The sequence below is a fragment of the Portunus trituberculatus genome, chromosome 34, assembly GCF_017591435.1.
Source record: "Portunus trituberculatus isolate SZX2019 chromosome 34, ASM1759143v1, whole genome shotgun sequence".
Taxonomy (NCBI): domain Eukaryota; kingdom Metazoa; phylum Arthropoda; class Malacostraca; order Decapoda; family Portunidae; genus Portunus; species Portunus trituberculatus.
The window spans coordinates 6,716,817-6,732,561 of NC_059288.1; the positions used below are offsets into that span (position 1 = coordinate 6,716,817).

Genomic DNA, 15,745 nt, shown 5'->3' on the forward strand with positions numbered 1-15,745 from the left:
ACTCAAAACTAACCAAAAACACGCTTAAAACACCTTATAACCCCTCAAAACCAATAAACTCACTACAAAACACCCACTATACACCCAGATTACTCCCACACACACCTAAACCAAATGAAACAGTAAAAATGATCCCAAAACACACACAAAACACCACAACCACTCAAAATGCCCTCCGAGTACGCTCAAAACACACCCTAATACTCAAACACGCCTCCACACCACACTCAAGGTACGTAAAGTATACCCAAAAACATCTAACACAGACTCATAACATATAAAATGCACCCAAAATACACTTATAACGCCCAAAACACCCTGCAACGCTACTAAACACACTTAAAATACCCAAATATACCCCCAAAACACCAAAATGCATTATAAAGAACGGCAAGGTTACATGGGACACTTAGCTAAATAGTGCGGCTTGACTGCTCCTCCTCTTCCCTTTCCTTTTCTTTTTTTCTTCCTCCTCCTTTGTTTCTCCTTTTTTTTTCTTCCTTCTATTGCTTCAATCTACTTACTTGGACTTATAAAACACTAGATATTAGGCAAAATATTAAGGAAATAGAGGGAGAGTTGGTTGCTTCTCTTCTTCGTCCTCTCTTTCTCATTCCTTCCTCTTCCTCCTCTTTATTTCTCTTTCTTCTTTTTTTTACTACTATTATCTACACACTTTAGCCTTGAAACCCACGAAAACATGTAGAAATCACTAGATATTAGGCAAAATATTGACGAACTGGGAGGCTGGAAAAGAGGCGCCAGCCTGAGGCTATGATGAGTCACCACCTGGGCTGTGGCCATCAGTGAGAACGGGAACAGGGGTCACTCGGCTAAATTACGTAAATATTTTAAAAATGACTTTTAGAAAAAACGAAGCCACGGTCGAATGCCTGATATTTTATGACGTGATAAATACTTAAACTAATATTCAAAATATCAAAACAACTCCAGCCTCATTAGTTTTTGAAAAATGTCTAAATTAAGTACGTTAAAAGTACAAAAACATTTTCACTTATAATTCTCCTAAAACGTCCTATAAAGTCGAGGCATTTTCATTTGGCGAGTGTTTTAACACATTTCACAGAGTCTAAGCTATCTTTTAATACATTCTACAACGAGTTAGACCGAGAAACAAAAACGTGAGCAAATGAATTAAAGAAAAATAAGAGTTTTGCTTAACAGCACCAGACATCATTTCAAAGTCCACATATTTGACTCAATAGATTGATTTCACGCTTAAAAGAGTATAGGGGATTCTTTGATAGCATACAGGCCCAGTTACAGCTTGAAATAAAGAAACTCAAAATGGCAAATCAAAAATTTTAACCCTTGGGGTGGTTCATACTGACGCTATAAAACACCACTAAAAACACAGATTTACCGGACAGAGGCGCGGAAAACACTTCAGAGGCAATAAAATATTTATACAAACTATAAAAACATACCATGGAAACATAATATTATTGTTAAGAAATATATGCAAAAAAGTATTGGAACCCGCTGTCTGCTAGGGGGGATACCGGAGGGACCCGGTGGGCGGCAACATCAGGCTGGGGCGGCGGGCGCCGTGTTGCCTCTGTTTCTCTCAACACACCAAAAAATATGCCTTACTGGGAATATTTGAGCACATGATATGAAATGCTAGACCAGTGGCTTCATTCTGAGACATGTTTGGCTTATACAGTAAGTGAAGGACGCAAATGTTAGCCTCAGTACTGTTGGGTTACCTATTGCCTTTTCAATATCGAACTGTTTTCACTCTCAGACGTAAAGGAAAGCTAAAAATCAGTTAATGGCCTTAAAAATACCTTAAAATAGACGAACGTGAGGCAGTGTGGAAGGTTGTGATGAAGGCGCTAGGTAATGTCGGGTTGCACTGCCGATTCACTGTTATCTTGCCGCTTGATGCTGCTACAAAACACAGGGAATATGGGAACACTTCGCTTATATGTGTGTGTAATACTGTATGTATGTAAATATGTGTGTTTAGATGTATGTAGCCAATGTATATGTGTTTGGGTGTATATTAGCAAGTTCTGGGGGTGTTTGTGTGTGTTTACGAGTGTTTGATGTATATGTGAACGTGTTTTGGAGTACGTATGGCTGTGTCTGGGTGTTCAGCAAGACACAACACCGAACACCCACACGTCATCACCACTGATTATAGTAACTACTGCAGGAGAGCCGGTTGGAGCCGTAGCCATAGCAGTGGACGGGCGTGTCTGAGTGTGATGGCAGTACGTGTCTAAACCTAATACAAATCATGATCACTATCTATTATCAAATCTATCATTAATGAGGTACCATACTTATACAAATTTCACACATGGTTTATTGTTTATTGTGATATTTTTCTTTTAGTTATCATGTCCAGGAATAAACAATTTGAGTTTCATAGCGGGTGTTTGCGTCTCCCGCGGGAAAATAGAAACGCAAGGTATTTTAAAGGTAGACTATGATGTTTTTCTCATTCGTTATTTCTATGGCCTTTATTCTTGATATATGAGTATCTTTGACAATAGTTGAAGTGATAATAAGTAGGTAGAGGAATATAGACATTTTGTTCATGCATATATGAATTTGTTTTTATCTATCTACTTATCTATCCATCTATTATCATTATTTCTCATTCAGGCTTCATCACCACTATTATTCATTCTATGCTTCATTATCGTCATCTTTCATTCCAGGCTTTATCACCACCACCGTTTCTCGTCCCAGGCCTCATTATCACCACTTTTTCTCGTTCCAGGCTCTGTTATCATAGTTATTCCTCATTCCACACTTCATCACTAATATTTCTCATTGCAGGCCACGTCTCAAGCCAGCAGCGAGTCGTGTGTACAACATTGTGGTGTACGTGGATGGTGTGCTGGCTGCAGGATCCAACCAGCAGGAAGTCCAGGTGTGTGTATTTACCTTGTTGTATTTACTTTGTTGTATTTACCTAGTTGTGGTTTACAGGAGGGGGGTAAACTCATGGTGTCCCGTCTCTATCTTTTGTCGAATTCCCCCTTAAAAGTATGCACAGTCCCAGCCATTACAACCTCCTCATCAAGTTCATTCGTAATTATTCATAACGCCATGAGGGAAACTGTACTTCTTGACATCTCTTCTACAGAAACTTCTTTTTTTTTCAGCTTTAAACCATGTCCTCGTGTACTGCGTGTGTCAAATAGTAAAAAGTCGTCTTTATCCACATCCTTCTGTGTGTGTGTGTGTGTGTGTGTGTGTGTGTGTGTGTGTGTGTTTCATTATTTTAACTCATTGTCTCACTCCTGTATCATTATAACCTCCAGTCACACTAACTTTATGCATATCTTGGCTTTGAAACTAGTCATACTGCTCGTATTTCACTATTTTACACATCATATACTCGCCTATCATTGTAACCTCCATCACGCTAACTTTATGGCCATATCTTCTGTTTCAATCTCCCAGCACAAGTCTTATTCTGTTCCTATTTCACTATTTTACATTATCACACTTCTACATCATTCTATAAACTCCAATTATTCATATTTCTCTGTTTTTAATACTATTTTATCACAAACTCCTCCTGTTTTGTTTTTCTCCTTACATTAATCTTATTTTTCTTCCTATTTCATTATCTTTCTACATTGTCCTATTTCTAACTTTACAAACTCATAGTCATGTTCTTTAATCTCCTTTTGCTTAATATCTCTTCCTCCCGCTACTGTTCTGTCCACCTCTGTAATGAAAGAGTCAACCAGTACTCTCAATCATTCATCCCGTTCTCTAACACACACTGGAACTCCCTGCCTGCTTCTGTGTTTCCACCTTCCAATGACCTGAACTCGTTAAAGAGGGAGATTTCTAGATATTCATTTATCCCATTCCTTACTCTCTCAGATCTGCTTGGGGACTGGCACCTAAGTGAGGCTTTTATATGTTTTATTGTTTTTGTTGCCCTCGCGTAAAAAAGAAAAAAAAGCCTCATTCTGTTCACATTTCACAACCACACATTATCTTGCCACTAACTTTACAAACTCCTGCTGTGTTTTTCTTTAATAATTTCTGCTCTTGGCCAGATTCCCACCTCTTATATATAGAAAAGGCATTATTGAAAAGAAAGAAATTAAGAAAACAACCCTTAATCTCTTCACATTGCACTACCATACATTACCTTATCAATATCTTTACAAACTCCTTCTGTGTTACATAAAGGAGAAAGAAAGAAAAAGCCTTATTTGAACTTTTGCTGTGCTTTTCCCTCTTATACATAAAAAAAAAAAGGAAGAAAAGAAAGAAACCCTTTATTCTGTTCATACTTCACCACCACACGTTACCTCATCACTAAACAAACTTCCACATTTTTTTTCCCACTTGCAAACAAAAGAAACAGGAAAAAAAAACTTATTGAAACTCTTACTGTATTTTTCCCTTCTTACATGAAAAAAAAAGAGGAAAATGTCTAATTATCTTGCACATCTTCTCTTACTGTGTTTTTATTCCATTTTTACTTAAAAAAGAGAAAAAAAACCTTTACTGTGTTTTTCCCTCTTGCATTAAAGAAAAGAAAGGAAAAAAAGCTTTATTCTATTCACATTTCACTACCACACATTACCCCTTCACTAACTTTACAAACCCCTACCATGTCTATATCCCACACTTACATAAAATAGAAAGAAAATGCCCTTGTCCAAACTCCTATTCTATTTTTTCCCCCTCTTACATAAAAAAAAACGAAAAAAAATAAACTATTGCATTCACATTTCACTAGCACACATAACCTAAACCCTAAACAAACTACCACTGTGTATTTCTTCAGTATGGCCACTGGGTCGCTCCGAAAGTTCAAAGAGTGACGCCCAGCTGGTCTCTGCCGGGGGCGCTGGTGGAACTGTCTGGCTATTTTCACACTAACAAGTACTACAAGGTGGACTATGGTGACCCACTGGAGGAAGACCCAAACTCAGGCACAGTGATCACCAAGTATGTCGCTGTGTTACGTTTGTTCTGTGTGTGTGTGTTTGGTGTGGTTATAAGATTGTTGGGGTTTGTTTTGGTGTTTAGTGGTGTTGGGTGGTGTGGGGTGTTTATAGAAGTTTTTTTTTTTTTTTCTCTCTCTTCCCTCTCACTTTCTTTCTCTTTCTCTGTCTTTCTCTGTTTCTCTGTCTCTTTCTCTATTTTTCTCTTTCTTTCTTTGTCTTTGTCTCTTTCTCCGCTTCTCTCTCTCTTTCTCCCCTTCTCTCTCTCTTTCTCCCCTTCTCTCTCTCTTTCTCTTCTCTCTTTCTCTCTCTCTCTCTCTCTCTCTCTCTCTCTCTCTCTCTCTCTCTCTCTCTCTCTCTCTCTCTCTCTCTCTCTCTCTCTCTCTCTCTCTCTCTCTCTCTCTCTCTCTCTCTCTCTCTCTCTCTCTCTCTCTCTCTCTCTCTCAGTAATGGAGATAAAAACAGCTAGATTACCTTAAAAGATTTAGAGAGAGAGAGAGAGAGAAAGAGAGAGAGTAACCTAACCTAACATAACCTTCACTCACCCATCACCCCCCACCCCCCACCCCATTACAGAGCGTTCGTCGGGGGTGTTCCGTGCATCTTCAAGGATGAGAACGAGGAACTTCTTGGCACTGTGAACTCCAATAAGCTGACCTGCCGTCCTGAAGCCCAGCTGGTGGGTCCCATGAATGGCTCAGTGTTCGTGACCTACCGTGGGGCTTCAGTGACCGACCAGTATGGGAAGATGATCGACCGTCATGATAGGCTCTTCCAGTACCATACTTACGCAGGTATGTGTGTGTGTGTATGTGTGTGTGTGTAGTATTTTTACAGTTTTGTGTCTATTTGTCTTTTTTTTTTTCTTTATTTGGTGTGTGTGTGTGTGTAATGTTAAGAGTCTGCTACATTTCTATAGTCCTATTTCTGTATGTGTCAATGTTTTCCTTTGACTGATGTGCTTTTAATGTTTCCAGTATGTGTGTGTGTGTGTGTGTGTGTGTGTGTGTGTGTGTGTGTGTGTGTGTGTGTGTGCAGTGGCTATAGTGATGTGGTGTATCTCTGGTGCAGGTGTGAACAGTGTGAGTCCAGCCGGTGGGTCAACAGCGGGTGGAACACTTCTCACTATCGAGGGTGTGGGCTTTGATCCTTACATGGAGAAAACTAAGGTACTGCAACCCACATATGTGTCTCTACCTGTTTAAAATCACCAAATAATCACCAGAACGAATATGAGAATGTGAATTTTTTATGTACAATTAGACCATTTTATTGACATTAGGAAATGTCTATGGAGAAGATTAATAGCAACAGTCTTCACTATTTTAAACCCCCTACATGAGTTTCTGAAGCTGTATAAAATCACCAAATAGTCACCAGAATGAATATGGAAGTGTATCATGGGAGGTTAACCATCCAATCCCTATTACCCTTTACCACACTGCCGCTGAGAGTACCGCAAGTAATGAGGTGTGTGCCGCAGGTGGAGGTGGGCGGTGTGGAATGTGCCGTGCAGGAAATCAGCGACACTCAGATCAAGTGCCTCACCCCAGCCCAGGATGACACCTTTGCCGGCTCAGGTTAGCACTCTCTCTCTCTCTCTCTCTCTCTCTCTCTCTCTCTCTCTCTCTCTCTCTCTCTCTCTCTCTCTCTCTCTCTCTCTCTCTCTCTCTCTCTCTCTCTCTCTCTCTCTCTCTCTCTCTCTCTCTCTCTCTCTCTGTAGATACACACTCGCACTCACACACACTCACACACCTTCTGTCTGTGCAGGTGAGCGAGGGGTGCTCATGGAGGTATATGAAGGAGAATACTTTGAAACTAACTTTAATGACGAGCAGAGTTGGGCGGCCTTGACTCCCTCACACGCCGGGTATCGCTCCTTCGTGTCCGAGGAACCCATGCTGCTCTTCCCCGTGGAGATAAACCAGGATTCCGTGGGCACAATCAAAGGTAGGCTGATGATTCTGTGTCCCTCTTGCTGTCTTTACTTTACCTTAAATTGTGTGAGTGTGTGTGTGTGTGTGTGTGTCTTGCTGTCATTTTACTTAGATTGTGTGTCTGTTTGCTGTCTTTTACTTGGATTGTGTGTCTGCCTTGCTGTCTTTACTTAACCTAACCTAACCTAACCATGTGGCCGCAGGGTACTTCCATGCATCTCATGATGGCCTCTATGCCTTTGGATATGCTGCCGGGGACCGCACTGTGATGTTCATGGCAGTAGATGGGAACCCTGATAACATGGTGAGGGAAGCACTTTTAATTGTTGCTGTTTATCATTTTATTATCATTTCAACTGGCAAACACTCAATTATAGACAAAAAAATAAAGTAAGCAGAAAAAAGAACCATTTCGAGATCACTGTTTGTTTTGCATTTATGAGTTGAAAAAAATGAAAACCTGAATGATTTTGCTCTCTAGTAATAATGAAAAGAAAAAAAAACTAACTTAATGTATGAAAGAAACACAAATAAATACCTAAAGAGGAAAACACACTTGAAAACAGATAAATATTAAACTTTTGCTAAAATAAAGAAGGAAAACAGACAGTGCTGGGACACATTTTCTACCTTGAGTTTAGTGTATGATTAGACCATTTTCTTGACATTAGGAACAGTCTTTGGAGCTCGGAAGATTAATGGCCACAGTCTTCACTATTTTAATCCCCAACACAAGTTTCTGAAGCTGTATAAAATCACCAAATAATCACCAGAATGAATATGGAAATGTGTCCTGGTAGTGAAGAGGTTAAACTAATCAAAATTCATAGTGACATGACCTAACCTAATGAACACTTATCTGTATACTTGGTGTGTTTGGAGTGTATCTGTGCTGACCTGTGTTTGGGTGTGTGTTGGTGTGTTGGTGACCTATGTTGTGTGTTTACCGCAGGTCGCTCACCAACACGGGATGGAGTACGCTTTCACGCAGGACACCCGGCATACTTCGAGATCCGCTTCCGTGCTAGAGGTAATGTTATGAGGGTGATTGTAGTGGTGGTAGTAGTAGTAGTAGTAGTAGTAGTAACAACAGTAATAGTAGTTGTAGTAGATTTTTTTTGTTGATTTTGCTGTCGTTACTAATGCTGGTACTTCTGTTGCTACTACTACTACTACTACTACTACTACTACTACTACTACTACTACTACTACTACTACTACTACTACTACTACTACTCTTATGCTTGTTGCAGTAATAGTTTTAGTAGTAGTAGTAATTGTACTAGCAGTAGTAACATTTACTACTACTACTACTACTACTACTACTACTACTACTACTACTACTACTACTACTACTACTACTACTACTACTACTACTACTCCTCCTTCTACTCCACCACCACCACCACCACCACCACCCAAACTAACCCAATCTTCCCTTCTCCTTTTACCGACAGTCTCCTTTGAGTTCAGGTTCATAGTGGTGGATATAAACAGCAAGTTCGTGGCCAGCCAGACCTGGATGGCTGGCAATGAGAGACATAGAGTAAGGATGGACATCAAGGAGGTGTTTGAGAAGCAGAGCATTGTGATCCAGAGAGCAGAAGGGGACACAGAGCCAGTCATTGGTAGTCTGTTCATGAATGGCATCTCCTCGGCACCTGTTGATGTTTCTGATTCTGCACTGGTAAGAGAGAGAGTGTGGGAAAGAGAGGGTTAGGGGGGGAGAGAGAGAGAGAGAGAGCGGTTTAGAATTTGTTGTTGGTTGATGTTAATTGATGTTGTTGATGATGATGTTATGTTTTGTGTGTGTGTGTGTGTGTGTGTGTGTGTGTGTGTGTGTGTGTGTCTGTGTGTCTGTGTGTGTGTGTGTGTGTGTTTTAAGTTTGTGAAATGAAAGGGAAGGTAGAAAAAAGCAGGGAGGGTGTTATATGTATTGCTACTACTACTACTACTACTACTACAACTACTACTATTATCATTTATCACCTACTCCTTAATTAACCACCACCACCACCACCCTCAGGTCCGAGAGCAGCTACTGGACATGACAGAGCAGAAATGTGAGATGGACCTGAGTGCCGTGGACAGCCGTCACTATCACACCTTTGAGGACGGCACCAAGCCACCTGGGTGTCTTGGTGACTTTGTGGGCAAAGAGATGCCTTACTGTGGAAGGTGAGGCTTAGGGGGGTGCTGGGGAGGGGAAAGAGGGGGAGAAAGAGAGAGAGAGAGAGAAAGGGAGAGGGAGAGAGCAAGAGAGAGGGAGAGAGGAAAGAGAGAGAGAGAGAGAGAGAGAGAGAGAGAGAGAGAGAGAGAGAGAGAGAGAGAGATTATTGTTCATGTGTGTGTATTTTGTCTTACAGGAAAATGTATAAGCTGAGAAGGACTGACCCAAGGATCTACAGGGAGACCAACGAGAATTTGATGGTCAATGCTAACATCCATAAATATGTGAGTGGGCGACACACACACACACACACACACACACATGCACACACACACAGAAGATTAATGGCCACAGTCTTCACTAATTCAAACCCCACATAAGTTTCTGAAACTGTATAAAATCACCAAATAGTCACCAGAATGAATATGGAAATGTTGTGCTACTGAAAGGGGTTAGGACAGAAAACATTAGTAAAGATAGAATGAATATGAAAATGAGCAGCTTCCTTCATCCTTCATCCTCCATGTGTTGCTCCTTCCAGCTGTGTTTTGCTGTCTCTGGCAACTTAGAGTCCAGCATGGCCATCAACTTCAGGTGGGCTGACAACCAGGGAGGTCCAGAGACGATACCTTCTGGTTTGAGCGTTCCTTCTCCTCCAGCAGGTGAGAGAGAGAGAGAGAGAGAGAAAACAGGGCATAAGTGTTTCAGAATACAGAGTACACAATCACTGTCTCTTTTAAACCTAACATAACATAACTTGTGTGTCGCTCTCACTATCTCCTTCAAACTTAACCTAACCTAACTGACCCTAATCTAATCTAATCTAACCTAACCTAACCTAACCTCACCTCACTTAAACCTAACCTAACCTAACCTTACCTTACCTTACCTTACATTCTCACTATCTCCTTCAAACTTAACCCAACCCAACCGAACTCAACTTAACTTAACCTAACCTAACCTCATACACACCCTCTCCTTCAGCCTGTCGTGGACCTATACATGCGTTGACCTTATTGAAGTGATGGTGAACTCCTGGGGTGGCTCACAGTACAATGTTGGTGACAAACTGCTGGTGAAGAACATTGTGCTGCCCAAACCCGTGGGACCCACTGATGACGTGTTTGTTGATGAGGTGGTGTTCCTCAGTGTACAGATGTCTGGTGAGTGTGGCAGGGGTGTGGCAGGGGTGTCGGTGTGGCAAGAGTTGTTTCAGGATGGTGAGGTGAGAGAGAGGTTGTGGGTATGGAAGGATTGTGGGTGTGGTAAGTGTTATGGCAGGGTTGTGGTTATGGCAGGGATGTGACAGGATTGTGGGTATGGCAAGGCTTGTGGCAGGTGTGGCAGGGTTGTGGGTGTGACAAGGGGTGTGGTGAGTGTGGCAGGGATTATGTTGGGGTTGTAGTGAGTGTGGCAGGGGTTGTGATAGGGTAGTGGCAGAGTTGTGGCAGGGATTGTGGGAGTGTCTAATTAGTTATGGGATGGTTGTGGCAGGGGTTGTGGGGTGTCTAGTTAGTTAGTTATGGGGTTATTGGGTGGAAACAGAAGGGTTGTGGAAGATTTTGGTTAGCTAATTATGAGGTTAGGTTGAATTGGGCACACTTTACTAATCCCAATTCACTGTAACACACCCCAACAACACCCTAAGCATGCACTAAATACACTCTCCTCACCCTAACACTATATAACATCCTATTCACCCTAACACACCCTAACACACCTTAAACACACATTATTCACAATAAACACATCCTAAATGTATCTTATTGCACTCTAAACACACCCTACCACACCCGAACCTAATCTAACCTAATGTAAATACCCCTAAACACACCTTAACACATTTTAAACACAATTTACCACATCCTAACCTAACCTAACACACCCTAAACACAGCCTAATACACCCTAAACACACCCTAATACATTTTAAACACAGCCTAACCCATCCCATACCTAACCTAATCTAATCTAACAGTGACATTGACCCGCCCATCGGCCCTCAAGTTGCAAGGAATTCTGGTGGATGATGTGGTGGTGGAGGAGAGTGAGACGGATGAGAGTTACTCCTTGAAGTTCGTCACCACAAACTGTATGGGTGGAATGCCGCTGCTGGCTGTCTTTGAGGGGGAAGGTACGGACGGCTGCCTTTGTCCATTCTCCTCTGCTTTTTTTATTTTAGTTTTCTTTTTTCTTTTCTTTTTTCTTATTTTTTTTATAATTTTGTTTTTAGATTTTTTTTTCTTTTTTATGGGTTTTTTTTTTTAGGTTTTGTTTTTGCATTGTGTAGCTTTTTTATATATATATATATATATATATATATATATATATATATATATATATATATATATATATATATATATATATATATATATATATATATATAAACTTCATTCCACTATATAGTTAACCACTTCAATACTGAGGTACATTTTTACTTTGAGATTTGTGTATTAGACCATTTTATTGACATTAGGAAGGGTCTCTGGAGGTCACAAGATTAATGTCAACAGTCTTCACTATTTTAACCCCCACATGACTTTCTGAAGCTGTATCAAATCACTAAATAGTAAGCAGAATATTTTACCATGAGATTTGTGTATTAGACCATTTTATTGACATTAGGAAGGATCTATGGAGGTCAGAAGATTAATGGCCACAGTCATCACTATTTTAACCCCCACATGACTTCCTGAAGCTGCATGAAATCACCAAGTAGTAAGCAGAATGAATATGGAAACGTGTCATGCTACTGTAAGGGTTAATGCGCCACTTACTCCACTAGCGGACAACAACCTCATCGAGACACTGGCCACGGCTCAGACCTACGACTTCACCATTGGCACCACCACAGTGACGACAAACAGAGATGCAGTCGCCACCAACCCTCTCGCAGGAACCTGGGACCTCACCGTTCAGGGACAGACTATCAGTGGTGTGTTTCTCTTACTTTCATGTTTTTTTTTTATATATTGTCTTGTTGTGTTTGTTTTTATTGATTGGTTAAGAGTTTGCATGGATTTGGAATGTTGTTTTAGCTACTGGTTCTTTTTTTATTCCCTTATCCCTCATTCCCTCTCTCCTTCATACACTCATACTTCCATCCTTCTTTCCTTTTCTCTCATCCCTCACAAACTACATCTCTCTCTTACACTCATTCAACCAACTTGCCTCTTGCAAATAATTCTTCATATATTCCCATTTTTCAGTCACTTTTATTACCTTTTATCTTATTTTACATCCTTCGCTCCTTCATACAGCCATACTCCTCTCTCATCCTTCACACCCTGCCTCTCTCTTTCTCTTTCTAAACCAAGTCACCTCTTGCAAATAATTTTTCATATATTCCCACCTTTTTACTTAGTTCTATTGCCTTTTATCTTATCTTACATCCTTCGCTCCTTCATACACCCATCCTCCTCTCCTCTCATCCTTCACACACTGTCTCTTTCACTTATACTCATTCAACCAACTCATAGATACCCACCTTTTCACTCACTTCTATTGCAATTTATCTTACCTTACATCCTTCGCTCTTTCATACACCCATCCTTCTATCCTTTCCTCTCATCCATCACACACTGTTTCTCTCCCTCTCCCTCTCTTGCACTCATTCAACCAACTCACTTGCAAATAATCCTTTTCTCTCACTTCTACTGCATTTTACCTCACCTTACCTTCACTCCCTCATACACCCTTCCTTGTACACTCCTCCTACCGAACACATGTCTCACCCACACCTCTCCTGACAGACATACCGGCAGACATACACCCATCAACCCTGGACAGCTTCCTGGAGAGTGCTTTGGAAACTAAATTCTCCGTGAGTGAGAGTGGAAGCTGCAGGAACCACTACTACAAGATTGAGTGGCAGGAGGACCCTGGCAGGAAGGAGCTCATGGTGTTGGATGGTTCTTCTCTGGTGTTTGATGGGTAGGTGGAGTAAGGGTGGAGTATGGGTGGAGTAGGAGTGGATAGGTGTGTGAGATAAGTGGAGTTGTGTTTTTTGTGTGTGTTTAGATGTAAGTTATTTATTTTTTGTAGGGGGAAGTTTTTTTTTATGTAGAAGTGAAAGCTGACAAGGCAAAAAAAATGAATAAATAGAGAGATAATGATGAGTAAATGAATAAAAGGCCCACTTCGTCAGATGAAGTTAGACCCCAAAAAAGTGTGCTTTGTTCGTTTTTGTCAATTTTTGGGGGTTTTCAGTTTAGATACTTGTGAGAAATTTGACTATTTATTTATTTGTTTATTTGTTTATATTATGTTTTTGTTTGTGTGTTGTGGTTGTAAATGTGTGTCTTTGTTTTGTTTGTTTTTGTTGAGTTTTTTTTTTAAGTTTTCAGTTTAGATGTATGAGAGGAATGTAGTTGTTTTGTTTGTGTGTTTGTTTATTTATCTATTTATTTGTTAATTGAGAGATGGATTGGAAAAAAAATATGGAAGTCTATTTATCATTGTTGTCATTGTTATTGTTGTTGTTGCTATTGTTGTTCTTTTTGTTCTTGTTCTTCTTGTTCTTCTTATTATTATCATTATTATTGTTATTCATTCATTACTTTCTACCAACTGCTTATCTATCTACCTTTTATCTATCTATCTATCTACCTATATATTTGTCTATCTTTCTACCAATCAGTCTATCATCTTTTCCACCCATCACTATCTACCCTTCATCCTATCACCCTCCCTACTTCATCCCTATCTACCCTTCATCCTATCACCCTCCCTACTTCACTTACCAGCTAGTCTCCCTTTCCTATGAGCCAGGCCACCCTACTCTGACCTGACATACCCTGACCTGACCTCTCTTGACCTCTCTCCACTCCAGGGAAGAGGTGGAGACTGTAGTGACCCGGGACAGTGAAGGAAAAGTGGTGCACAATCCTCTCGCTGCTGATTTTGTCACCACCCACAGGGCCTCTCCCCATGTGAGTCCCTGGTGCCTGGCTGGTGAAGCAGTGAGGGAGTGAAGGAGGCTGGGATTGGTGCAAGAGAGAGGGAGAGGGAGAGAAAGGAAAAGAAGGAAAAGGAGAGAGGGAAAGGGAGATACGGAGAAAGGGAGAGTGAGAGAGAGAGAGAGAGAGAGAGAGAGAGAGAGAGAGAGAGAGAGAGAGAGAGAGAGAGGTGGGGAGTATAGGAGAAGATGGTGATGGTGATGATTGTAGTGGTGATAATGATTGGTTGAGAGAGAGAGAGAGAGAGAGAGAGAGAGAGAAAGTGGATGGTGATGGTGATGGTGGTAGTGGTGATAATGATAGTATTGTTTGCTCATTCTCAGGTAAGGCTGGAGGTGAATGGTTACTTTGGTGCTTGTCTTGGTGACTGTAGCTTCACCTACGATGACTCCACCACTCCCACACTGACCGCTGTCTCCGGCACTCCAGGTGAGCCGCCACTCATGCCGCGCCTGTCTGTCCCTGTGTGTGTGTGTGTGTATTTATTTACCTAGTTGTAGTTTTACAGGGCCTGGGCCTTATGCTCGCGATGGTGTGTGTGTGTGTGTGTGTGTGTGTGTGTGTGTGTGTGTGTGTGTGTGTGTGTGTGTGTGCCTTGGTGGTTGTGTTGTCTTGCTTCCTCCCTTGTCACTGATGAGGCGAGGACTGCAGCACACCCCCACCCAAGCCCTCACCCCCCCCCAGGCAGTGTTGTAGCCTTGTGTTCCCCCTGACAGGTGAGGGGCAACAGCACAGCCTCACCCTGACCGGCACTGGGTTCACCAGCAGCAGCCTTGGTGACTACAGCGTGAGTGTGGGGCCGTGGTCCTGCACCCCAACAGCTGTCACCACCACGGAGCTCACCTGCACTGTTGAGGTGTGGGGTGGCCTGCACACCGTCACGCTCACCATGCAGCCGGCTGGCACAGCACTCACCACCTCCCCCGTCACCTACCAGGTGCCCGTCACTGTCACCTCGCTCAGCATCACCGAGGGCGGCACTGGTGGCCAGTACCCCATCCTGATCACCGGTACTGGCTTCCCAAACAGTGCTGGCTGGGACGCTGGCAGTGCCACCGTCACCATGGGCGGCAATGACTGTGTGGTGATCTCTGGCTCCCCCACAGAGGTCACCTGCACAGTGCCTGCTGGTGTGAGTATTGCCCTGTGTGTGTGTGTGTGTGTGTGTGTGTGTGTGTGTGTGTGTGTGTGTGTGTTTACCCAGTTGTATTGTACAGGAGGGAAGCTGTGCTGTGATGCTGGTGCTGTCCTGTCTTTGTATCCTTTAGTGTTCCACAGTGTCTGAATCATGTTTGGTCTTTGCACACACCACACCTTCATCCAGTTCTCAGTATTTCTTCTGTAATTATTCTTTTTGAGTTTCTTTCCATATCCTCTAGTATCCCTTGTATCACATCTTAGTAAATCTTCCTTTTGTGTGTGTGTGTGTGTGTGTGTGTGTGTGTGTGTGTGTGTGTGTGTGTGTGTGTTTAGCAGTTCAAAATTATAATGTATTGTGTTTTAATCTTTGTGGCAGGACGGTGTGGTGGACGTGGTGGTGGATGTGGGCGGCACCACTGGCTCCCTCCCCTCGTCCTTCACCTACGACCCTTCACTCTCACCCACCATCACCACCCTCTCACTCACCGTCTTCTCCCTCTTCGGTGAGTCTCTATCATTCTAACACTCTGCAACACTCAAGATAAGAGAATAGGGAGTTAGTGTGCCCATGTCTCTGTAACACTTA

At 42.0% G+C, this 15,745-nt stretch overlaps 1 protein-coding gene across 1 annotated transcript in view; it reads left to right on the forward strand.

Moving 5' to 3' along the window:
- Positions 1 to 15,745, forward strand: part of LOC123512556 (fibrocystin-L-like) — a 58,995-nt gene that overhangs the window by 2,492 nt on the left and 40,758 nt on the right. The window contains exons 5-24 of the mRNA XM_045268983.1: positions 2,815 to 2,908; positions 4,796 to 4,959; positions 5,532 to 5,749; positions 6,027 to 6,124; positions 6,439 to 6,535; positions 6,726 to 6,905; positions 7,096 to 7,196; positions 7,845 to 7,927; positions 8,366 to 8,579; positions 8,919 to 9,070; positions 9,259 to 9,346; positions 9,604 to 9,724; positions 10,031 to 10,225; positions 11,040 to 11,195; positions 11,847 to 11,996; positions 12,814 to 12,994; positions 13,893 to 13,992; positions 14,343 to 14,448; positions 14,736 to 15,151; positions 15,536 to 15,662. Coding sequence (XP_045124918.1) covers positions 2,815 to 2,908; positions 4,796 to 4,959; positions 5,532 to 5,749; positions 6,027 to 6,124; positions 6,439 to 6,535; positions 6,726 to 6,905; positions 7,096 to 7,196; positions 7,845 to 7,927; positions 8,366 to 8,579; positions 8,919 to 9,070; positions 9,259 to 9,346; positions 9,604 to 9,724; positions 10,031 to 10,225; positions 11,040 to 11,195; positions 11,847 to 11,996; positions 12,814 to 12,994; positions 13,893 to 13,992; positions 14,343 to 14,448; positions 14,736 to 15,151; positions 15,536 to 15,662 — 3,041 coding nt within the window. The remainder of the gene's footprint in view (positions 1 to 2,814; positions 2,909 to 4,795; positions 4,960 to 5,531; positions 5,750 to 6,026; positions 6,125 to 6,438; positions 6,536 to 6,725; positions 6,906 to 7,095; positions 7,197 to 7,844; positions 7,928 to 8,365; positions 8,580 to 8,918; positions 9,071 to 9,258; positions 9,347 to 9,603; positions 9,725 to 10,030; positions 10,226 to 11,039; positions 11,196 to 11,846; positions 11,997 to 12,813; positions 12,995 to 13,892; positions 13,993 to 14,342; positions 14,449 to 14,735; positions 15,152 to 15,535; positions 15,663 to 15,745) is intronic.